Source organism: Vespa crabro, chromosome 10, assembly GCF_910589235.1.
Source record: "Vespa crabro chromosome 10, iyVesCrab1.2, whole genome shotgun sequence".
Classification (NCBI taxonomy): Eukaryota; Metazoa; Arthropoda; class Insecta; order Hymenoptera; family Vespidae; genus Vespa; species Vespa crabro.
Window position 1 is genome coordinate 8,566,451 of NC_060964.1, and position 26,156 is coordinate 8,592,606.

At 43.6% G+C, this 26,156-nt stretch overlaps 1 protein-coding gene across 6 annotated transcripts in view; it reads left to right on the forward strand.

The window, feature by feature from the left end:
- Positions 1-377: 377 nt before the first annotated feature.
- LOC124427327 (spectrin alpha chain, non-erythrocytic 1) overlaps positions 378-26,156 on the forward strand; it is a 37,328-nt gene continuing 11,549 nt past the window's right edge. For 2 of the 6 annotated variants that reach the window (XM_046970120.1, XM_046970123.1), the window contains exons 1-9: positions 10,339-10,537; positions 13,891-14,144; positions 14,281-14,448; positions 20,882-21,107; positions 21,307-21,584; positions 21,801-24,404; positions 24,545-24,861; positions 24,962-25,339; positions 25,425-26,090. In XM_046970120.1, the coding sequence (XP_046826076.1) occupies positions 10,507-10,537; positions 13,891-14,144; positions 14,281-14,448; positions 20,882-21,107; positions 21,307-21,584; positions 21,801-24,404; positions 24,545-24,861; positions 24,962-25,339; positions 25,425-26,090 (4,922 nt within the window). In that variant the 5' untranslated portion in view covers positions 10,339-10,506. Of the gene's footprint in view, positions 796-852; positions 1,034-10,338; positions 10,538-13,890; positions 14,145-14,280; positions 14,449-20,881; positions 21,108-21,306; positions 21,585-21,800; positions 24,405-24,544; positions 24,862-24,961; positions 25,340-25,424; positions 26,091-26,156 lie in introns of those variants that run through there. The other 4 variants (XM_046970121.1, XM_046970124.1, XM_046970125.1 and 1 more) reach the window with 3 other exon arrangements.

A 26,156-nucleotide genomic window follows, 5' to 3' on the forward strand; every position in this document is an offset into this window, starting at 1 on the left:
CGTAAGCGACAGTATCGAAGACTGGTGGCAACAAAAGGAACAAGGACTGCGTCCACCGTGAGAAGTTGCATCGTTCGAGTTGCACCTAATAATTTTTATCATTATTTTTATCGAATTAATTTAATGTTTTCAACGTACGAAAGGAGATATAATTATCGTCTATCTATAATCTTTTATATACTCTTGCAATTTGTCGTCGGTGACGAGGAGACAAATCGTAATAAGTTGAAAAACAAGACAGTCTTACTATAAACTTTTCATTGATATTTCTTGTACGCGTTGGATCGAACGACCACAGGGAGCTCGAGTATTTATGAAAAGGATCGATCGATTAATCGTATGATTCGTTTTGATTTTATTTCAGATAAAATCAAAATGAAACTGTCGATTCGGGTGGACGACAGATGGCGCGCCAACTGATAATCGAAACGCGCGCCGTTAAATATAAAAGTTGGAAGGGAGAAAAAAGGTGGGGGAGTTTAGTTTAGCGGACAGGAAGAGAGGAGTGGGAATGGCAAGTCGGTCGAGCGGGCGAATACGAAAGCGACTCGGAGACATTGGCGCAGACCTCTTTAGTTCGGGCACGGTCGAGCACACTAACGGATAGGAAAATTGACGTACGCCGCACGCCGCACGCACGCGCGTCGTTCACCGCTGCCACCGCTGGATTCGTCCTCGTGCGTCTCCTATTTCGAACGAGTTTAGTAGCGGTATTCCGTATTCTGTGCGCGAGTGCCGTGATAAATCTTTCGGAAGGACGTGAAGATCGAGAGAAGCCGTACGAGGATTTGTGAAGTAATTCTCTTTTCTCTCTCTCTCTCTCTCTCTCTCTGTCTGCTCCATCCTTTCTTTCTCTCTCTCTCTCTCTCTCTCTCTCTCTCGATCTCTCTTCGTCTCACGGGTAGATCAAGTCTTAAACGCTGGTGTTTCTTTCAAGTGCCTCCACCGGTTTTTGGGTTATCGAGGATTTCTTCTCCGTTCGGAAGCCAACGGACCGGATTTTTCGGATAAGATCGAGGCACGAGAAGCGAAGGTAAGATTTCGTTTCAATTTTCAACGCGAACTTTTTTATTTCTCGCGGAAAAGTAAGTTTGGGTTAAACGATTTTGCTTGGAGTTAGTGTTGTGTGTGTGTGTGTGTGTGAGCGCGCGCGCGCGCTCGATACCCAATGGAATTCGACGTGTTCGGCCTTCCTCTCCTTCGGCGCTCCTTCGAAAGTCTCTCTTTCTCTCTCTTCTACGCCATTCGAATCGCGAAACGCGCGTGTCCGCGTTCTCTCTCTTTTTTTTCTCTCTATCGTGAGATTCTCGCAAGGACGAAGCTCGCGACGCAGTCGTAAACGCGGAAGGAAAAACATATATATATATATATATACATATACAGGTACACACAATCACACGCGTATACATTCATTCGTACGTACGTAGCAGACCGAGAGCTGTGTATAATTCGCGATCGTGTGTCTTAACCGGTAATAAGAGATTTCTTCACGCCTTCGACGATACGAGCAACTTTTCGAGATTTATTCGACAATCGTATCGGAGTAGGTACGTACGTGCCTTGTCGAAAGTACACGCTTCGAAATTTATCGCTCTCAAACAGGTTGTATATATCTACGTGCGTACGTACGTTCTCGCGTTTATAAGTCTATCCGTTTTTTTTTTCCTTTTTCATTTTTCCTTTCTTCCTCGTCGTCATTCTTCCTTTTCTTAATCGCATCGCGAAATTTTGACGTTACATTCGCATTTCTAGAATCACCGACGCGTCACTCCGACCAATATCGTGTTTCTTTATTTCCTTTCTTTTTTTTTCTTTTCGACTCACGAATTAATCCATTCTCCAATGGAAATTTCGAGAAAGAAGAAAAAAGCGATAACGATTTGTACTCTTATACGACATATGTAGACGAATTTTTCTAAAGAGAGATAACGACTTAGAAGGTCGTTTTGAAACCTCTTTATCAAGAGTACACATCGTTGAAATAGTCGATAATAGTCGCTATGTCGTTGGATCCTACGATTTGGATCGTTAGTTTGGTTTGGATCGTTAGGCGGAGAATTCGAAAATTCGATCCTGGAAAGCGGATCGTTTCTCTACTCGAAAATTTTCGAAGGAGCGTGCCTACCGCATGTTGCATTTATAAATGATAATAATAATAATAATAATGAAAAATAAGAGATCCGACCGAAGATGCACGGATCGGAAATCGAGATCTTATTACTCCGCGAGCACGGAGAGTCTCACCAGCCGGTCGAAAAGTATCAGAAACGCAAAATATACGAAATATACGTAAGTAGGTATTATACCCTGGTATAATAAGATATAGCTTACGTATTTATCTATGCGAGAACTAACGGAAAGTGATACGAGAGAGAGAGAGAGAGAGAGAGAAAGGGGAGGGACTAATAAGGCCCTCCGGGGGGGTGTCATTGGAGTCGGACGAGGAGCGTAACTCTCTCTCTCTCTCTCAATGGACCTTTCTTTTTTTCTCGAGGCACAGACCGAGCCAAGTAGTAAAGTCGTGTCGCGTCTTAGACGCGTACGAAGGATAAACTACAGGATCACGAATGCACGCTCGCGCGCATCGAGCTGCCGCTTCGAAGTCGCTGGACCGCTCTTGGAACTCGTACGTATGCGGTCATGGTGTCTCCTTCTTCTTATTGTCTCTCTCTCTCTCTCTCTGATGCGCGTGCGCGCGCATTCCTTCTTTTTATATCTCATTCTTTCCGTTCTCACCGTCGTCGAAGCGAATCGAAAGAGAGATCCTTGCCAAGTCCTGGGAGTCAGCGGGAGCAACGAACACTGGCGACTCGGGTTACGACATCCGTCGTATCCGCGATTTACGTGCCTCGGCGAGAAAAGCGCGAGTCCTCCTCGAAAAGAGAGGAGGCTCTTTTCTCTAGGCTTACACTCTAGAATGATTTTTAATATAGTTCATTTTTGGAAAAGGGAAAAGAAAAAAAAGCAACGAAAAGCAACGTCGAAGCGGTGCACTGACTTAGAACGATATGCCAAAAGGGATTTTTATTTAGAGGGACTCTTAGTCGTCCAAGGTTCGCAAAAAGACGTTTCCTTTTTTTTCCTAGCTCGAATCAAATCATTTCTATTATTAGTTATCGCGATGATCTCTTCGAAGAAACGCTCGCGAACTTCCTCTTGTTTTCGCAAATGGCAATGAGCTTGGAAAAAGATCGCTTGGCTTATTGCGCAAAAGAGTCACGGAGGAGTATATTTACTCGGCCGATAGGTTATCTATTCTATCTCGTAATAATTGAATTTATGGCGAATTATGAGCGAGCGAGGCATCCCGTATCTCTCTTTCTTTTTCGCTCGCTTGCATATATACTCGCTTGTACTACGTACTCGGTCGGTTCGAGACGAGGCAAGTTTCGTACACGACGGTATCTGTGTCGCTCGTAACTGTACACGCGATTTGCGCTACGTCGATATACCGAAACGTTGCTAATAAACAACGAGGCCTTGCTTTTTTTAAAAGATCGAACCGAATGGTGCAAATATCTACCGTTATAGGGGAGGGGTCGATAAGAAAACGACAACGGTCGATGGTAAATAAAAGTTCCTTTAAATCCGTCCAAACTTTTATTAAACTAAAAGAGATTCCGCGTTAATTGTCGCGTACGAACTTTGTCTTTCGAAGTAAGAGAATGAACCCACTCAATTCGACCGAACGATTTAGAATTTCCGCGAGAAAATTTGAGATCGTTTGGATTCTCTCTCTCTCTCTCTTCTTCTCGCTATAACGGATCGCCTTTCTTTCGTTCCCGTCTTCTCTTTCTCGCTTCGAAAACGTTCGTGGTTTACGGTCAGCGGTTACGAATAATCGGTACTTACGAATAAACTCGGTACGGATAATCGGTGCTTCAATTTGACGACGTCAAATTAGGGAAGATAAAAGGAGAAACGAGAAGAGGAAAGAGATAACTCGAGACGAAAGGAGAGTTTGCGAAGCAACGAGCTAGCGCTACCGTCGTCGTCGTTGTCCTCAAAGTAGAAGATCTTTCGTTTCTTTGGAAACGAAAAGCTAATCGTTAGCGTTTTCGGTGCGAAGCGCATTGAAAAGCCACCGTTAAGAACGCGCGTCACGGTGAGAACCTATGCCGCGAGGACACACGCTGGAATTTCGATTTTTCTCATCGACTTTCTAGCCCGTTCGTGACGTCACGAGACGAGAACTATCGTCGAATGCATTATAATGCGGGGAACGTGAGAGCTCGCGCGTCCCACTCCCCCCCTCGGGAGGGACCGGGACGAATCCGATTCATTAGCGCAAGAGAGCGGGCTAGAGAACAAAAAGAGAAATAGAAACAGGTGTTCTATCTCGAGAAACTCGTCTTTCTTTCTCTCCTTTGAGTTGTAAGAAGAAGAGAGGGAGAGTGTAGGTAAACAGGTGCCTTCGCTTTCGTATAATCATCTAGCAAATGTCTTTGGGATAATATCCGTCAATTTTCTTTTCTTTTCCTAGCGTACAACTTTTCCTTTTATTTCGCTTCGAGTAGATTCGCGACTATCGATAGATATAACTCGGTGGATAATTCTCTCGTAGAAGCACACGGATTACCACCGCGTATCGTCGACCGCGACTCGATGGACCGACCGACCGTCGTTCCTCCGTGAGGAGAATTCTCCTTGGACGATAGATACGATCTTTCGAAGGATTCGCCACTTTCACTCCTAAGAGCTAAGCAAGCCGTCCTCCTCTCTCTCTCTCTCTCTCTCTCTCTCTCTCTCTCTCTCTCTCTAAGTACGGTTACGGAGAGTAACGTCGTCGAGGCTCGTTTAAAGGTCCATTACGAGAGTATGCGAGGCACAGCTCTCTTGGCGAAACGTAATCGAATTCATCTCCTCGCAAAAGTCAAGACGGATCATCTCGCTTACTGATCGTGAATCTTTTCAAATTGCGAGCGCGACATGATAAGAGCTTTTTTTACACCTTGTAAATAATAAATAAACGAAAAATGGTCCCCCCCCCCGCCCAATTACGTCAACTACCTTTTTACCATTATTATTCATGTGTCTTTCGTAAATGAGTTTTCTTAGAAAATGAGAGATGGCTCGTTGAAGCGTCATTTGAATTTGCCGCCTCGCGCTCCGGGCCACCTCCATTGTATTCATATCCGGCGGGACGAATTTCGCGGGTGAACGCGAAACGAAACGAAACGAACGTGTTCCCTCGGCGGCTTATAATGGAAAGATGGAAGAGGCCGAATGTGGCACGTGGGAGTATAAAGGCCATTAAGGCGAAATTTACAAAGGGCGTTTGCCGAGCGTTTAAGATGCCGCACGGAGATACGTCGACGCGATCGTAACGCATATAATAATCTCTCCCTCCCTCACTCTCCTTTTTTATTCCTTCTTTTTATTGCAACGTGTTTCGTTCGAAAAATTACCACTATTTCAAAACGTTGCTTCCCTTTTCCCTGCAAGATTTAGTTCCCGTTCAAACCCCGTGGAGAAGATCTTCTCCTTTGATCGTCTTTCTCTTCTTCTTCTTTTTTTTTTTTTTTTTTTTTATGTTTCCTTCGAACGAATGAAAGGGGGAGAGCTCGGCGCAAGCCATGAATATCCATTCTTAACCCCGCTTTTAAACAATACGACTCTCACAACCTGCGATTCGTTGCCCAATCGTATTTCGTGAAAGTCGCTATTCCGCATTCTTAAGATGTGCACGGAAGAGCGCGCAGAGCGCAGAATGATTCATTCGCACGGTGTGGCGGCGTAATATGCCGCATTCGTTGCAGTAATTAAGCACAGCGATTATCGTCCGAGCGAAATCGATGGGAAACGACTTGCGAGCTTTCGGTCCGATCCAGAAATGATTTATTTTCGACCCGGTAAACTTTGCAAATCGCATAACGCGTACCATCGTTTCCGCGTTTTTGTATAACAATGTATTATTACTCATCCGATTGAGTTAGACGGTATAGATGACACAAATCGAGGCGTGGATTTTTTTAAACGGTTACGTCAGTCCTAGATTACGCGATCATTTGTATTTTCCTTCTTTTTGGTAATCGTCATTTTTTCATTTGCAGGCACATTAAACACGACTTAAAGCCATTTTTTAATCGTATAAATAGCGCCGTTTCTCGCTTCGTTCCTTTGACTCTTTCTTCTTTAACTCATTGTATCGCGCAACTTTACACGTTCGGCCCTGCGCCTTATCTGTGTCTTAACGCCCGTTTTCAAATAAATTATTGGGCCCCGATGTAAATGACCTGTCATGCTTCACTACTCCTCCGCTATTTCATGTAATTTATCTATCTTGATACACTCTGTTTCTTTCGTTAGATATACACATGGTATGTACGTAGATACATCGCGCATAGGTATACATAGTATATAGGTTTTACTTTGGAACCGAAAGCGAGTCAATCAAATATAAGCGTTTAATTCGAAAGACCGTGTAACATTTTTTAGCTCGTTCGTTCCTTTTTTTTCCTTTTTTTCTTTATCAATCGTTTGAGCTTGGCACTTTCGATTGTAAGATTATTTGTGTTTTTACTACTAATTGAAAGTTTCTCCTCCCTCGCTCCTCTCGTCGCTCGAGCTTCGTTCATATCGTTATAAGAGATAAGGACATCGTTTTGCCGCTGTCACATTGTCGCTGAATGACAAGGCAAATAGATCACAGCCGGTGTCATTAATTTAACACGAGTAAAAAAAGTGAAGAAAAATTATCGTGAAAATCCCGCGAGACAAAATGCTTTTTTTTCTTTCTCCTTTTCTTTTTTCTTCTTTTCTTCTTATCGGCAATCGTAATAAGCGTTTTCCTGCAGTTGAACAGCGGGATCGTTGTTACTTAAATGTACGCCCGCGGCACTCAAAGATTACGAGGTCAGTAATAAACGAGTCGTTTGTGCAAACGTTACGTCGGATTACTCTCTCAACTTTTTCATATATTTCCCATTCTCTCGGGGCCTCCGCAAAGCGATTAAAAGCGCATTAAAAGGCGCGCTCGAGTAAACTTTAAGAATCTCGCTGCGGAAATAAGTATTAAAATTCAAATTCGTCGTGTGCTGGGAATTCGCTGAGATTCGAATTTACACGTGTAACTCGCGAAACGAGGAAATAAATCGTCGAACTCTTAGAAACGCGGCATATTAAGATCGTGGTCACGTCCGGGTACGGACGACACGCGTATGGTTTCGTTTCATTTTTCGAACGATCGCGAACCATCTGCGCCAAGCTGACCAGAGATTTGGAGCAAATTACGAGGAAAACTGTTACGTTCGTCGTCCTCGTTGCGCCAAAATATAGAATATTCTTCTCTTTTCCCATAAAATAATCGTTAACGTTAAAGCGATAAAGAAATCGTATTACGTAAGGTACAGTAAGTCAATATTGTTTGACCGAATCGTCCTTAACGCTACGCGCATTAATCCGACGGAACGAGATCGTATCGTATCTTAAGCGAACATCTTTTTGTTTTGGATTATACGAGAAATCCCGATCGTAGAGAAGATGTCGCAAGCAACTATCGGCTCGGAAATTGCAACGACTACGGAATAGCCTCTTGCTTTCGAGCGATGAAAAGCCAGAGCCAGGAGTATCGACCGTAATAATTACATTTTACGAAGTGATGGACGAGCACTGAGGTGAAAGCTGAATATTAATTTCACGCTGGTACGCGACGACAGCACCGGAGGTGTTGATTCTTCTTCATTCGAGTCGACGACGGCAGGATTCATCCTTTTCGTTCGCAACATCGTTTCGAGCTCTAACAACGTTCGATTCTCGAGTTGTCCCTTAACCCTTCCTCATCCTCTCTCTTAGTCGATTATATCGCACGCTTCATTAATCAGTTTCTCATACTGGATGTTTCAAGGCACGCTCGACTTCTCTTATTATTCGCGCTAGAGAGGACACTGTGACTCGACACTGCGAATAACCTCTGGGACGTTGATCGATCGATCGCTTACCTTTAACTTTTCCTCCGGTCTTTTACGAGCCTTTCGGGAAAACAGAGAGACAGAACGATCCTTTGTTTTTTTTTTCTTTTTTTTTTATCAAGAACGCGAGAGAAATCAGCCAGAGATTTTTCGTCAAAAATCTTGTTCCACGCGAAGGACACAGGAACGTTAATTTTTTCTATTCGCTTACGATCTAGGACGAAAGTTTCTCGAAAAACTCGTATCGGCGAAGGTTGCGACAGATATATGGTAAAAGAAAAAGAGCTAGATACATGTACGTATACGTATGCCAGATATGTAGATGGAATGTCGGTTCCAAGCCAAATATAGACGTGTCGTCATACGTTTTGAACTTGCAAGGCATACCCAGAGCATGTTTGTCCCCCCATTTCCTCTCTATCGCGCGCAGATGTTTGTCTCTCTGCGTGTGCGCGCGGCCGAACGAACGATGTTTGCCCGTGATATCAATGTCAACAGAAAGAGCTCGTATACACGGGGGAGGAGAGAGAGAGAGAGAGAGATTACTTATTGTTAGTCTCCTCTTCTATCCAGTGTATCGCGCATCGTACTACAGGACTGGAATTGATGCGAACGCCGATAATAATACGGCTCCTATTTCGCTTTGACGGCCGCACCGGTGCGGTCTTTTCGTTTCTCTTTCACTCGTCTTTTTCGATGCGTTCACCGTATTTCCGGTGTAATTTCGCACTTCCTCGCGGCAACAATGTTACCTCGTTTGAACGGCATTTATCGGCAACGAACGCGACCTAGAAAAGAATTGGAAAGTTCGAGCGTGTATTTGTTCAATTTCTTTTCGAATTTCTTCTCCAGCGTACAAATTGTGAATTATTAGAAATAACGAAGAATCGAGCTGGCTGGAGTCGACAAGTTTTCGAGGACGAGATTATCGAAAGAAGATACAGACGCCGTTCGTTCGTTGACAATTCTCTCGAAATTTAATCGACACCGTCCGATACGCCGAGTCCATTTCGATGTACCAATCGTATTAATGCGATGCGATAAGGAGGCAGAGAGAGAGAGAGAGAGAGAGATCTGTTCTAACGTTAATTAGCTCCATAATTAATGGTACACTTTCGTAATTTTCATTAAGGCGCTTACGCGCACCTAATAATGAATATAACCGCGATTCTCGCGTTTAATTTCTAATTAACGTGCCATTTAGATTTATCATTTCGTAGCAAGGAATGTAAGCGTTGCGAATACCTTGTCATTATTATTGCACTCGTTAAAGAGGCTGAACGAACAAACCTGTAAAGTATACTTAATAATCTAGCTATTAGAAAGGCTCGTTTCTTTAATTTCCTGCCATCGTCGAAATTAAACATTACGAACGAGTAAAAATCTAGCACTTGGATCCGGAGAAAACTATTTTCAAGTTTCGATCACGAGTACGTACTTAGAACTTTTTTAATGTAAATTAATCTAAATTCTAAGCTCGTCTTTCTTCGGCTATTCGCTCCTCATTATCATTCGTCCGTCGAGACGTAATACACGTGGCGCCAAACATGTACTTCTACTAGAGTTTATCTACGAATGTGCTTCCAGTCGACGTTCTGCTTCACTGACCTGGGATATTCCACGATTCAGGAAAAAAAAAAAAAAAAAAAAAGAAAAGAAGATATACAAGGAAACGAGAAATCTCTCTTCTTTTCGCTACGACCCGATATTCCGGACTATACATTTATCATTGTCAACGACGACGCTATCGACGAAAGATAATGTAATGCTAATTTATTCGGCTGTTTATATCGATCGATCGCCGTTTGGACCTCCTCTTCCTCTATTTTTCGTCGGAAAAAGTTTCTTCCTCTCTCATTTATAGATTCGTCATTGATCGAGTTTAGCGTGCTGCGCTAGTCTTTAAAGCGTCGTCTCGTCGAGAGAATCGAATTAAACCAGTTACAGACTCGACGATTGGACTATATAGAGTCGTCCCACGTATTTCCGCGATAAAGAGAAAAAAGAAGAAGAAGAAGAAGAAAAAAGATAAAAAGAAAAGTTCGAAATATATGAGCGGGGTCGTGAATCGCTTTGCTTTTTTGTTCGATCGCATTAAAGTAAGAAAATGCAGTGATAAAAAGCGCACGTGCTACGAGTGCGCTGTATTTAATAGGCAAAACGAAGATTGTTAATCTTTTAAATAAGCGTTGACAACGTGAAATTCGTTAAACGAGCTTATTGCATCGTCTCCCTATATATGCATACGTACGCGATAACACGTGAAATATTTCTATTTTAATTTCTCGGACATTATCCAACGATTTGTCCCACGCCAATGCTCGTTGCACATAGGTACGTGATTCTTTTGAATGGCGATATACGCATACTCGCGCACACGCGTTACATAGTCCTATCCGTGATAAGAGTATTGTCAGTCGGTGGTCTTTGGCTGCCAACGAACCAGTTGCGCGTTACCGTTCGTCGTGGCATAAAGTTCGTTCTCTCTAAGCCTTTTACGGTCGTACCGAAAAGATCGTCGATGATATTTCTTCGAATGGGAACGTACGAGAAAGTTTTTTGAGCTACCACGTTAAGCAGCCTTCGGATCGTCAAGATGGCTTACAATAATTATTACACTTATTACGGTAAATCTTTTTCTTTTTCTATCGTTGCCGATATGACCGATAAACTGATAATTTCTACAAGAAAATCAAACTTGATCCTCTTCTTTATCGCTCGCACGTTAAAACTTTAATTTTTCTTTCTTTTCGTAAAATAATAGGATTAGTTCGTTATATCGTCGATTCTAAGACCGATCGGAGATTAAGAACCGACTTCGAAGGAAGATTTCGTAACGACCACACCTGTACTTAATACCCGTCGTCGTCACGGAGAGATAACGGAGAAGAGAATTTTCTCTTTTGTAAAACAGAATAAAGTCTAAAATAAAGCCTTTTTTTATTCGACGCATGTAGGTGCAATATGTGTCCTTGATGTGAATAGCGATTCACGATCAAAGTCGTCGTTTTTTGCTCTTCGCGAAGATCGAAATGGCAAAAATTCGTACAATCGATGCGATAAGAGATAGTAAAAGATGGTGAGCGGGTAGGGGGGTACTGCTTCATGAAACGTCACGCTCGAAGAATTTGCCATACGTGTCTTACAATCGTATTACGTGCTTTTCATCGACTAGAAACACTCGCGTGTATACATAGATACATTATATCGGGCGGTGGTCGGTTAAGTGCTCTAATCAAATCTACGGTGTCATTCGCTCCTCGTCATTGTTTCTAACGTTCGTGTAGCACTCTTTAAAGGGTCACTCGACACCCAGGATATATCGCGAATCTGATACCATCGAACCTGTTTATTTCTTTTTAATCAAGCCGCGCTATTATGCATTTTTTCAAGTAAGTAATATATTATCTCGCAACAATAATCGTTGCTTTTCTCCGCGATTATTTGTTTCTTAACGCGTAAAAATTAATTCTTTCTTCGAAGCACGATACGACGATAAAACTCGAACGTTTATCCGATTAACACTTATCGATAAGACAAAACATGAAAAAAGAAAAAGTATTTCTAGGAATGCAGGGACGATTCGTGGAAGCTCGTTTTGATCATGCAGCCAAAAGCGAGTTTACCCTCCCCCCTCACACACACACACACACACACACACACACACTCTTTTGTTATTTGTTTTTCTTCCCCCTGTCAAAATATAGATCGCCCTGTCAAAATATTTCGATCGTAAAATCGATATTCCTTTAACGTTTTATCATCGAGATGATTTTCATTTTCGAAAAGAAAAAAAGAAGAAAGAAACGAACTCGTTTGCTTTTTTCATTATAGCTTGACGTGGACAATCGTAAATCTGAATTTGCCTTTGCATTAGCATAGAAAAGGAAAAAAAAAGAAAAGGAAAGAAAACCTAAAAGTGGGAATTATCGTTGGGACGTCGAGAGTTAATCTTGTAAATCTCGATTTACAGAGACTACTCGAGTCTGTGCTCTATGTGACGCAACGCAAGTCAAACAACCGAATATGGATGTTCCTTTTTTGCTTTTTATAGTCGATTACATTAGAGGTAAAAAGTCTTATCTACGTGGGCAGGAAGCAACCCAGTGAGATCAATGGATTCATTCATAGTCTTATTTGATGAAGAACCATAGAAGGTGAAAAAAAGGAAAAGAGAAACGAGATGTTTGTTCGGTTTCAAAATGTCGCATAGTTTAGCGCAGAAACGACCACTGGCTCGACATTTTTTGCGCGATATCTTATCAACTTGTTCTGCAGATAAAAGGAAAGCCGATACGTCATTCTCTGTTTAACCCTTTTGCGCGTTCGCGATTTGACGACGTAGCATAAATTGCCGATCTAAATGTAAAGAATAAAATGATCTCTAACGATTAGTAAATGCGTAATATCGGTTCGTAGCTTTGGGATTTAGACGTCTTTACGATGTGCGATTATACATTGTTCGTTGCCTACGTAATAATCGAGATTGCATTAACTTGCACATACCAGTCGCACCGATTCACTCGATAAGCGGTAATTAAACGCTCCATCGGACGGCTTTCGCTATTCAAGGAGTTAGACTCGTGCGGCACACCGAGAGATAATAAAAGGTCGTCGTTTATGCTGCTATATCGTATGTATACGAGAACAACTCCTTTGCACGCGAGCTCTTTACGCGAGTAAACTTGCAATTAAGACTCTTGTGCGTTTGCCAATGAAACGAAGAGAAATAAATATTATTTTCTGTTTTATTCCCTTCGAGATAATTCGAATGAATGGCTCGAGGAACGATGAAACGTTTCGAGATATCTCGAAAGAACGTCATTATTCAAATACTGACGCTTTAGGGACAGCAGGATAGAAACGCATTGAGAGACTCGGAGGTTGGAAAACGTAGAATATATTTTAAAGGAGCGGGCTCGAATAGAAGGGGCCGGGGGATCGAAGAAGGGGAGACGGTACCCCGACAATGGCTTCTTTTCTCCTTTAGAAGTAAATAAAAGCAAGCGCGAAAGACTCGTACGTAGCACGACGAAGCGTCGGACATTGCGAGGAACTGCAACGCCAGCACTAGCGAGCAGCTCGTTTCTTGTCAGCCTCGTGACTTGGCAAGATTATTGTCCTCGCTTATTGTCACTGCCATTCTGTGTACTCGCGTCTCCGTGCTCTCCCTGTCATAAACTTTTTCTTAAGGTCTCTCTTTTTCTCTTCCTCGCATGGACCACGGCGTGTAGCGTGAACGTGAATGCGAAAGCAAATTGCCTATTTGATTCAGCGTCTACAAAAGGGCCGGTGGTGACTACCAGCGCGAGATTGCCTCTTGCTGCTTCTCGTCTTTTCCTTTTTCCCCTTTATTTGTCTCTCTTCTCCTCTCCATCTCCTCCTCCTCCTCCTCCTCGTCCAGCTCGTTCTTCCAGGCCTCTGGCTTCTTCAGCTCGTTCTTACAAAAGCACAAGTCGTCATTTTCGTCGTCGTCGTCGTCGTCGTCGTCGTTGTAATCAAGCACGTGGGAAAATATTTGCGCGTCATAACGAGCATGTAACGTTTCGCTCTTCGCTGAATTATTCACGCTTGTCGCGAAGGTCCTTATAGCGTGAAAGGGAGCAGAGAGAGAGAGAGAGAGAAAGAGAGGTTGAAACATTCCCAATTCCTACCCTAGCGTTAGATAAAAAAGGCCTCGTTTCCGTTTTAGGATAAAAATAGAGATAGCCAGGCCTCTATCGTAGAACTCGTTTACAAAACTATTCTATTTTAGGTCATTTTCCTCTCTCTCTCTCTCTCTCTCTCTTTCTCCTCCCCCTCCCGCCAACATTATGGGGAAATCGCCGTATCCTGTTGGCGTCGTTGATTTACTCATAGCACAACCCTGTAGATTTCATCTGGAAAGCATTTAGAAGCCCAATCCTGTGTTTACTCGACGTATCCGAAGGCAAAGAGAGAAAAGTTTTTTTTCCTAACGAATGGAAAATGTTTGTTTCAGGGGCGCAGTATGAGCCCCGATCTGGGCACGGCGCCGTACCCCAAGGAAGACGACTTAACAGCTTCGAGTATCTCCCTACGTATCCACCACCGAGAGTCGACAGATACAGGGGTGGTCCGATTATACAGAAGAGAATGACTCAGAGGGAGGACGTTCTCAAGTTCGAGCAGGGCCGTATAAAGGCCCTGCAAGAGGAACGTCTGCATATTCAAAAGAAGACGTTCACAAAATGGATAAATTCCTTCCTCTTGAAGGTATATATATATATACATATATACATATATATATATATATGTACTTGTTCTTTCGTACTCGAGTCAAGTATGTCACTCGACTTGAATAACTTTATCTTACTTTATAATAATTACTTTATAATAATCGACGTTTCAGGCTCGCATGGAAGTGGACGATCTGTTCACGGACCTTGCGGATGGGAAAAAATTGCTTAAACTGTTGGAAATAATTTCGGGAGAAAGATTGGCCAAGCCCAACAATGGTCGTATGCGAGTACACAAAATCGAGAACGTGAACAAGTCGTTGGCGTTTCTCCATACGAAGGTAAGTTCGTTTATTTTTGTATTTGTCATTTTCATCGGGCAAACAATTTTAAAGGCGTCGCGATTCCCGAGATCTCAACGCTCTCTTCGAAGCAAAAGAGTCCCCTAAGAAGCCGCTCAAGTTCTACTCCCCACGTGAATGGCCTCTATATACTTGCCTGGCTTATGACATAACAGTTTTATCTACACCGACACGCGCACACGTACGTTCGGTGTACGTAGAAAAGCATAAACGTATTTGGAGTGAAAGAAGGAGAGGGAGAGGGAGAGAGAGAGAGAGAAGGATGGTGTGTATCGTCGGCTTAGTCTGGGTCGAGTCGGAAACCGGACGAGGGAATATAAAGTCGAGTCGAGGCGAGAGACCACCGTAAAGACAAGTAGACAGCGCATTGACCAACCGAACGTTAAACGACGGACATCGATTTACAGTCCCTTCGGACGGAATGAAAGCAAAAAAGAAAAAACAAAATCATTGGTAGATTCTTCTTTTACCGGAAGTCTTGTTAGGATTCTTCTTTCGATCTTTGTCCTCTTTCTGTAATGTTCTCGTTTAATCTTTCCTCTCATTCTTCTCGCGATATCTCGCCTGAACTATATCCCTATATACATAGGGATCGTCCGTCTAAAGTAAGTTTTCAGTAAATATTCGCAAATATTGAATTAAAAAGAAAACGTTTGAAAGAGCTTCGATGGTCTCGGTCAACTAGGACGAGACGCATAGCGAAGGCATCGATCGTGATTCGAGCGTAAAGAAAAAGAAATTGGCTCGCTTGGGAAGGCGCTTTCTTCCGTGAAAGCATTCCCGTCGAGCGTAAAAATATTCTCCCATGGTGATGCGGCTACAATCAATGACCCGTATACGCTAGCTAAATAATTTATGACGAATAATAATTGATCGACGAGTTTCTCGTACGATCGACGTTTCTATTCGGACGGTATTCGATTACTTAGCTCGAATCGATACGACTAACCAAGTTAGGCTTCGAAGCGACACGCGAAAATAAAAAGTGTTGTTCCTTTCGCCGTCTGGTTTTTCCTTTATCGGAGAAAAGTAGGAAATAGCGAGTGGAAAGCCTCGTGTATCTTTCTTCGATGCAACTTGCGTGCTTCTGAATGCTCTTTTTTTCCATTAAAGGTTCTCTGACACAGGTGTGCGTCGATCCGCGTCGGCATTACAAAGAAACTTTTTCTTTCGAACCGAACGAATAAGACTGAATTGATACGAACCATCGATGTAAATTTTATTTATAATTGAAAAGCACGATTTATTGAAATTTTCAACTATTTTTAAGTATGATCCATCAATAATGGATCCTTATTTTACGATCGATGACAGGTTTACCTATTTTAATCTTACAATTGCGAATAGTTGTGAGTTACTTTTTGGATGACGGATAGGCTGATTGTCACAGACATTCCGTTGATACTTTACTAATCTCTTAACTCTTTTCTTTTCTTTCTTTTTTTTCCTACGTGTTCAAGGAAAGTCACGTAGTTGTCAATCCAGAATTCAATTCCACATAAATTATGTAAAAGTACACCAAAGTGGTCAACAAGAAAAATGTCAATCGACTTAAAATATCTAAGAAACTCGACCGCAAGGTTCCTTGGATCCTCGTGCCTTTGAATAAGTATTTAGAAAGTATTAATGTTTTCAATACGTTAAACGTATATCGCGCCGATTCAACTTCTGACGCCTGCTAAACATCGATATTTAACCGAGAAAAGCATACAAACGAAATCGATTTGTAGGAATGAGCAGGTGCCGAGTGAAAGTCTCTGACCGATAGACCGTACTCTTTGCACGCTCTTTTCCATACCTTTCATTATTTTGATATTATTGGAAAATTTCTCTAAATTTTTGACATCACAGCTGAATCGCTAATATATTTACGCGTGTCACAAAATTCCATGTAATTATCGTTTGAATATATCATCTCTCCGACAGAACATCATTTTTCGAAACATCTCGCGAGACCGCAGGTGGGTATCGGTCGAGTGAAAGATAGAGAGAGGACACGAAGGGCAGGATAAGAGGCGAAAAGGAGAAGTAAGAATGGACTCCGAAGAGGACGTGAGAGAAAAAAAGAAAAGACGAGAGAGAGAGGGAGCGAGAGAAGGGTCACCGACCGAGGCGAAACTTGCTAGACCGTGAGTCCCGCAGATGTGAAATGAAACCAGACGGCACATGCATCGACTATTCGCGCGATCGTTTAGTGTTAGACAATGGTGTTTAGACTGACCAGTCGAGCACGCTGAAAGGAGGACCGGTTAAAGTATTTTTTGTTTTATTCCATTATTCGAACGAGAAGATTCAAAGCTTTCGAACGAAACCAATCTTTCTAGCAACTCCCACAAAGGATTTCAATGCTTTGAAATATACTTTTCGATATCCCGAAATATCTTTTGTACGTTAATGTCAAAGACTTTAGACGTTTCTTTCCTTAGCAAAGCTGCTAAGGAGAACTCTTGCAAATATCGAATAAAACCTGTTTCGAGTGACGAATATGAAAGAAGAAGAAGAAGAAGAAAAAAGAAAGATCGGGTGAAAGCGAGAAGCGCATAACTTTCCTACGAGTGTTCTTACGGAGATCGTCGATGGTTGCATCGAGTACTTATGGTTTACGTAGGAAACCCATAGAAAAGCGGAAAATTGAAGCAGAAATGACTCTCGAGGAATTCGTGATTATTTAATAAAATGGGAACGCGAGGAGAAAAAAAAGGAGCGATAACCCTTGCGCGTCGCTTCGATGACAATAAAATAGGAACAACGCGCAGTTGTTTATCGACGATGCTCTCGTCGATCTCACGTCCCTTATCCTAGTTAGCCATAAAAAATGAACGGATGACGGCATTGTTTATACGGTAGAAGTCGCCTCTAATTAGAGGAATGATTGCGCGGTGCAAAGATCGACTCGGGACAATGCGAAATTTATTATCTCTTCTAACGAGTTTCATCGTCGACGTTATTTCGCAACGATTCACGATGGGTGAAAATTGAAAAACACTGGTAATAAAGAGTGAAACTATCGATATTCGACAAGACGCCGTTAGGGACAAGTGCACGTGCACGATGCGATATCCTGAATGGTTATGGAGTAGTACAAGGTTGAACAGCGTCATCGGTAATGCCGCAAGGAGATCGCGGATCCAAAAGGAAACCAAGACAGAGAAATATATATATATGTGTATATATATATATGTATATATATATATGTATATATATATATGTATATGTATATATATGTATATATATAGAGAAAGAAAGAGAGAGAGGAAAGGAAGATGGAAGGTTATGGAATAGCGGAGAACCCCGTTAGAAAGACGCTCGAGTAAGGTCCTCCTTTGCCTTTATGCTCGTCTTGCCGTAGACACGCAGCTGCAGGCTATTGCTTCTCGGTTCTCTTCTCTGGTTGGAAATTAAGAAATAAACGGCAGAACGTATCGTTCGTAAGAAGAAGTAATCTTTTTCCTTCCTTTTCTCGACTTGTCATTCGCGTGGCTCCGATTCACATTCCTAGTTCTCGCAAGAATGTACGAGCTTTGGTTGTGTGCGAAACGACGACGTAGGAAAACCGCTACGCGGCCCGGCTTTTAAAGAGATAAAGACGGTTGAACTGGAGAGGTGCACGTGGAAAGGAGAGAAATGGTGTGAGAGAGAGAGAGAGAGAGAGGAAGGGTGAAGAGGCACGGGAGGATTGCGCAGCACGTTGCAAACGACTTTCCTGTACTTTCCTGATTTAAGGCGCGCTACACTGAAACTAAAGAGGTGCTCGTGGTATCGCGCGGTAAAATGCAATAAAAAAATTCTTCTTAACCTTAGTCTCGCGCGTGCCTATCGGCGATCCCTCATTCTTCCTTCCTTATTTTCCTTTTTTCTTTTTCTTTTCCCTTCATGAACTGTATCTACGCGTGCAATCGCATGTAACGTTCGATCTTCGAAACTAAAGCTCGTAGAAGCGTAGAAAGAACGAGAGAGCGCGGTCGAACGGTCAATGCGCGCACGTGCACATTCGCCTCTCGGTCGATCCAGTGAACGTAGGAGTCGCATTCCACGTTAAATGCATTAGGAATGCTATTCCCATTCCTTCGACTTGGCGAACCTAAATGCGTACACGAACCGTGTATTTAAGTTCGAGCCTTAATGTTTCCCATTAGCGGGCCATCGATTTGCGGAAAGCGCAACGATAGGAAGGATTAGACGAGACGTTGGAGGATGAAAAGAAGGGGTCGCAAAACGGTGCGAATACGACGACACGCTTATATCCTTCGTTTTTGGCCGCAAGACGCAACAACCGGTGTACCGTATTCTCGCGCTTTACGATGCAGCGACCGAGGTTCATTCATTATTCATACGTCGGCGAAGCTCGACTTTTAACGTGAGTGCACGCGGTTTGGCACGATGGAAATTCAAAGGTCGATTCTACGACGATTAATACTTACTCGAATAATAAGAATCGGTTGGTGTCGTCGTCTTCCCAAAAATGTATAATGATAAATTATCCAACAATGTTAAATAAATATGAAACGCGTACGGGAAGAACAAATGAAAAAATAATTTGTCGGCGTCGATAGATTTATGTTATATCGCTTAAACGGTCTAACGTACGACTCGTTGCGAACGTACGATCTCTCATTAGCCTCTCATGAGGAGAATCGTTCGATAATCGGGGAGAATGAATCATGACTCTCCTGGTTCCGGTCGCTTTTTCATCGTCGACAAATTGCTAGCGATACGTCTTATCGATCGTGCGCCAAAGGACCACGCGTTCCTCTCGAAGCTCGTTTCTTCGAAGAACAAGAAGAAGAAGAAGAAGAAGAAGAAGAAAGAGACGCGAGCGGATATCGATTTTGTTCGCGTAACGCGACGACCATGAAAACGAAGTCGAGTAATGAAATCGTTCGAAACGCCTTGCTCATCGACTTGTGTTACGTCCGACTACCGAGGGCTCAGAGAAGAAAATAATGGCCTCGAAATAGATCGTAATTCGCGATCGATTTACACGTACCCGCGTTATCTCGAATTCTCGAGACGGAGAACTTGATCGTGCGTTTTCCTTTTCGCGGGGAAAAAGAAAAAAAAGGAGGAAGAAGCAGAGGCGCGATTCTATCTCTTACTTTCCGTCTTCTTTTACTTTCACCGGGGTTGTTAGTCCTCTTCATCCCTTTATCAATGGGCGGGGGTGGGAGGTAAGAGAGAGAGAGAGAGAGAGAGAGAGAGAGAGAGAGAGAGAGAGACCAGCGGAAACTCGAAAATATTAACCATCGCGAGAATTGTTTCTCCGTGGTCGGTGATTTCTTGAAAAAAAGTCTTCTTCCACCGACGAGGAAACGGTTCCGGTGTGGGGCAGTACACTAGCGGTGCTTCATCATAGAATCAAGAAGCGATTGTAAACTTTCTCAAGCGCAAAGAATGCAGCGCGCAAATCTTGAAAATGTTACGCAAGAGGGATTACGAGATTGTTGGGAAGAAATGTTGGCATACGCAAGGTGGTAAAGTGCGCTAACATAGACGATATTCGAAACTCTCGCAGAACGGAAATTAATTTCACGTGTTTCTTCCGTTAAAATTATACGGAGGAGATTTTCAAACGTTCCCGCTTCGTTCACGCATTAAACCGTAAGTCGGCTTGGTATCCGTAGGCAAAAGAGATCCCGGTAGCGATACGATCATTTTATTATTTCTTTGCTCTTTTTCCGGAATAGAAAGAGGAGAGGATAATGCTACCTACCTGGTGGTGTAGAAGAAACGAGTTTGAGTGCGCGTCGACGACACTCCCCTCTCGAGAAGAGAACGAGCTGGTCTCTCGTTAGCCTCCTCCTCCGTTCACCGTGACGCTCACCTACTAACGGTGACGTTCCACCTTTTCTTTTGTTTTGTATCGAAGGAGTTCTCGTCTCGTCCCGAGCGAACGTAGAGCTTGGTCGGCCCGGCAAAAGCAATAATTTCCATTTCCCAGCGGCCTTGATAGAGCGGCACAAGTGATCGGACGGCATTCCAGCATTCGCGAGAACGTCGCGAGGCACGTACCGCGATTAACTGACCATAATAACGTGCCCCGAAATACACCCAAGACAGGATTCCCTCTTGCGTCTTTTTCTCCAAAATCGTCTTGCCTCTTAATCCTTCAGTATCCCTTTCTTTACGGATAGAGAGCCCTTCCTTCCTTCGGATATAATTGCTCTCTTAGTTTCTCTTAACGAGCGAGAACATCGTACGCGTCAAGTCGACCAAGTTTCTAATTACGCCAACTCACAATACTTATTGCTCATACTTTCTTAACAATAGATTCAATCTCTTCGAATCAATCTTCTCCCTGATATTCTTACACGTTGTATAAGACGTCTTCGACGAGAAAGGCATATATTTCTCATTAACGAACGAACGAAAGAAAGTTTTCTCATACTCGTATCATACGATAATATTTTCTTAGGTTCGGTTGGAAAGTATAGGAGCGGAAGACATAGTCGATGGAAATCCTAGACTGATTCTCGGATTGATCTGGACCATCATCCTGAGATTTCAAATACAAGAGATCGAGATCGACGTCGACGAGGAAAATGACAGCAGCGAGAAGAAGTCGGCAAAGGATGCTTTATTATTATGGTGCCAAAGGAAAACCAATGGTTATCCTGGCGTTAACATTCAAGATTTTACGGGTGAGTAACGACCTTTTGACGAGATTTTAATTAGCGCGCGCCCCGTTATCGTCAAACTTCGTAATGGCAAAGTAAGAAACTCGACGATATTCATTATCGCAAACGTTATGGCAGCAAATGTGTAGTTGAGAGTGTGCGCAAGACGAGAATAAAGAAAAGAAGAAGGAGAGTAAGTAAAGACGTAATTCGTGTCGAACAGGTTCGTGGAGAAGCGGTCTCGGTTTCAACGCTCTTATCCACGCACACAGGCCGGACTTGGTCAATTGGTCGGAATTGCAGCAAAACAAGAACATCGACAACTTGAATTATGCTTTCGACGTGGCACATTCGGAGCTCAGTATTCCCAGGTTGTTGGATGCCGAGGACGTCGATACCGCTAGGCCAGACGAGAAGTCCATCATCACGTACGTTGCGTCGTACTATCACACGTTCGCCAGGATGAAGAACGAAATTAAAAGCGGAAAGAGAATCGCGAACGTAGGTATAGGCTACATATATATATATATATGCATATATATATATATATACATATATATATATATATATGTGTGTGTGTGTGTGTGTGTGTGTGTGTATGCATGTCTACTGCTGTATGTATGTATGGTATGTGAGAGCGCGAGCTGAGGGGACGGTTTTGGAACGGTCGATCCCCATAGATCGTCGTTTCTTTCACGTCTATATCCATTTTTTCAGATCGTTGGTCAAATGATGGACGCCGACAAGATGAAGATCCATTATGAAAAATTGACCACCGATCTACTCGAATGGATCAAATTGAAGATACAAGATTTGGAAAATCGAAATTTTCCGAATTCGTTGGAGGGCATTCAACGGGAGCTATTGGCCTTTAAACAATACAGAACGGTGGAAAAGCCACCCAAGTACAAGGAACGATCGGAGATAGAGGCCTTGTATTTTCACATAAACACGCAATTGAAATCGTTGAACCAGCCGGCGTTCACGCCGCAAGAGGGTCAACTCGTTCACGATATAGAAAGGAATTGGGTCGAGTTGGAAAGGGCGGAACATCGCCGAGAAGTCGCCCTTAGGACGGAACTCTTGCGTCAGGAAAGATTGGAACAATTGAATTACAAGTTCGAGAGAAAGAGCGTACTCAGGGAAGGCTATCTAAAGGAAATGATTCAGGTTTTGACCGATCCGAGATACGGTAGTAATCTGGCCCAGGTAGACGCCACGGTGAAGAAGCACGAGGCAATAAGCGCGGACATTCTCGCTCGAGAAGAGAGATTTCACGATCTGACGAACATGTCGGAGGAATTGGTTAGGGAGAATTATCATGGATTAGAAAGAGTTAGAGTGAGGGAACAGGAGGTATTGCAGAGATGGAAAGAATTGTTGGCCCTATTGGATCATCACAAGTCCAATCTTGTTGCTCTTTCCTCTTTGATGAGCTTGATGAGGGAAATCGACACGACTCTTGCCTCTATTCAAGAGTTACAGCTCAATTTCCAAAGCACCGACGTTGGACCTCACCTATTGGGCGTGGAGGATCTTTTGCAGAAGCACAGTTTGCAGGAATTGCAGGTGACGGCACTAGGGGAGAGTCAAAGGCGTTTGGGTAGACAGGCGGCCCAACATTTGGCACAGCCGCAGAGCAAGGAGGTACCGCTTTTGAAGCAAAAATTGGATCTCCTGAATCGTGCCTACGACGAGCTCGTAGAGTACAGCAAGGAGCGCAAGGCTCGTCTCGAGGACGCCCGAAACTTTTTTCACTTTTTGCAAGATCACGAGGACGAGGAATCTTGGCTTATCGAAAAACAACGCATATGCAAAGCCGGAATATCGGCGAAGGACTTGCGCGCCGTCATTTCTTTGCAACAAAAGCATAAAGCGTTGCAGGACGAGATGAAGGTACGCAGACCAAAATCCGAACAATTGTGCGAGGCCGGTAGAAGATTGATAGACGACAATCATCCGTCCTCGTTGGAAATTCAAAATCGCATTGACTCGCTGCAAGAACATTGGAAGGTTTTGGAAGAGCTGGCTGCCTTGAGGAAGAAGCAATTGGACGACGCGGCCGAAGCGTTTCAATTTTATGCCGACGCGAACGAGGCGGACTCCTGGATGAACGAGAAAATGGCTCTAGTTGCTTCCGAAGATTACGGCGTGGACGAGCCAAGTGCCCAAGCGCTCTTGCAAAGGCACAAAGATCTTGAAGGGGAATTGAACGCTTATAGGGGCGACGTGCAATCTTTGAACGTGCAAGCGGAGAAGCTGATAAAGTCGGGAATATCGACGCTCGAATTGTCGGCCGATCCCGAACCCGTCGCGGAATTGGAACAGGAGGAGTGGAGCAAGGAAATACGATTGGTACCTCAGGACGAATGGGTCGACGAAATCGTCGAGCGATTAGAACCAAGAACCGTTCACGAAGAAAAATTGGTGCCGCAAGTGAAGAGCATGTATCCGTTCACCGGTCAAGGCATGCACATGGCCAAGGGCGAGGTCATGTTCTTATTGAATAAGACCAATTCGGATTGGTGGAGCGTCAGGAAGGCGGACGGCACCGACGGTTTCGTCCCTGCCAATTACGTCCGTGAAATCGAACCCAAGGTAGTGTCCGTTCAAATGAGACGACCGGAGAAGGTTAGGGTTACGCAGAGGGTCAAGAGGACCAAGATGGTTAAACAGGTCGTGCCGGTACGAAGGGTAAAGTCAATAAAGTCTACGGTAAAACCGATCAAACGCAAAGCGGTCAACGATGGCGATAGCGTTGAGAAACGGCAAAAGAAGATAAACGACACGTACGGGGAATTGCAAGAATTGGCATCTAAGCGTCATGCCTTGTTGGAAGACGCCATTAGATTGTACGGTTTTTATCGAGAATGCGACGATTTCGAAAAGTGGATCAAGGACAAGGAAAAGATGCTTCGGACAGACGATCCGCGCGACAACGTCGAGACGGCCAAACGAAAGTACGAAAAATTCTTGACCGACCTATCGGCCTCGGGTAAACGCGTCGAGGCGATAGACGCCGCGGTCGACGAGTTCGTCAGACAGGGACACAGTCAGTTGGACAAGGTCAAGACCAGACAAAGGCACATCCATCAACTTTGGGACCATTTGAACTGGTTGAAAACGCAAAAGGAGAAGAGCTTGGAGGGTGCTTCTAGCGTGGAATTATTTAACAGAACGTGCGACGAGGCTCACGATTGGATGTTGGAGAAGATAACGCAACTGGATACCGCGGAACTTGGACCCGATTTAAAGACGGTTCAAGCTTTACAACGGAGACATCAGCATTTGGAGAGGGAGTTGGCGCCGGTAGAGGAGAAAGTATGTTTTCTCGTGATTACAAATACCAATACTCTCTCTCTCTCTCTCTCTCTCTCTCTCTATCTCTCTCTCTCTCTCTCTCTCTCTCTCTCTCTCTCTCCTTAATCCTTTTAATTCGTTGATACTTAACACGTCCACAGGTAAGAAAGGTAAATCTATTAGCTAACAGCGTGAAGAGTTCTTATCCTCACGAGCTCAACAACGTGAATGCCCGACAAAACGAGATCAAAGATTTGTGGAACAAAGTGCAGAGCAAGGCGAAGGAGCGTAGATCTCGTTTGGAAGATGCCGTCGGTCAACAGATATTCATGAACAGTTCGAAAAATTTGATCAACTGGGCCGCGGATGTGCAGGAAACGATGAAGGCCGAAGAATCGGTCAGAGACGTGGCTACTGCCGAGCAATTGAGAAAACAGCACATGGAACTCGGAGAGGAGATAAAGACGCGCGAGGACGAGTTCGTAGTTGCGATATTTATCAATTACTTTCGAGAACATTCATTTACGATCCGATGAAGTGAGGAATGGATATATGATAACGTAGCAATATTTTTCTAGGTTCCGGGAAGTCGAGGAGCTTGGAAATCAGCTTTTACATCGCAATCCAGCTTTGACGGACGTTCGAGAAAGATTGGAAAAGCTTCATGGATTGTACCAATCGGTAACGTCCGATTGGATGGCGAAGGAAGAGTGGCTGCAGCAGTGTTTGGAATTGCAACAATTTAACCGAGAAGCCGATCAAATCGAAGCCACGACAAGCTCTCACGAAGCATTCTTGGAATTTACCGATCTTGGCGAATCTTTGGACGACGTCGAGGCTTTGTTAAAACAACACGAAAAGTTCGATAATACTCTTCATGCTCAGGACGACAGATTGAAAGCATTCAGCGACACTGCCGACAAGCTGATCGCTCAGGATCATTACGACAAAGACTAGTGGGTTGAAAAGTATAATTATAATCGATGTTAATTAATATTTCTCTGTTTAAACGTTTAATAATAAATAATCACATGCTTACAGCATCGACGAAAGAAGAAATCAAGTATTGGCTCGTCGAATGGCCGTTAAAGACGCAGCGCAACGAAGAAGAGCGGCTCTAAAGGCGTCAGAACACTATCAACAATTTTCGGCTGAGGTCGACGATTTGCGTGACTGGTTGAGCGATAAAATGAAGACAGCGTCCGACGAAAGTTATCGCGATTTGAATAACTTGGAACGCAAACTCCAGAAACACGAGGCCTTCGAAAGGGAATTAAGGGCCAACGAAGGCCAATTAAGAGCGGTCAACAAGGCAGGGAAAGCCCTTATATCGGAGGAAAATTACAGATCGGACGACGTAGGGGAAACGTTGAAAGATCTGAACGATCAATGGGATCGATTGGTTGCACTCTCCTTGGAGAAAGGCCGTAGGCTTAGACAAGCGGCCTCTCAACACGGTTACAATCGTACGATGGAAGATGCCAGGCTGAAATTGGAAGAAATTGAGAATTGTTTGGAAAGCAAACAGGTCGGAACGGATCTTAGAAGTTGCAAGGAATTATTGAAGAAGCATCAAACCCTCGAAAGTGACATGTGTCAGTGGGAGCAAAAAGTGGATGACCTTGTAGCCATGGGTCAGGAAATGGCCCACGAAGGTCATTTCGATGCCGCGAATATATTAAAAACTAGTCAGGCTACTCAGAGGAAGTACGTAGACGTTTTCATTGTCGTACGTATGATCGCGTTCGATTAAATAAATTAATCATTGTGCAT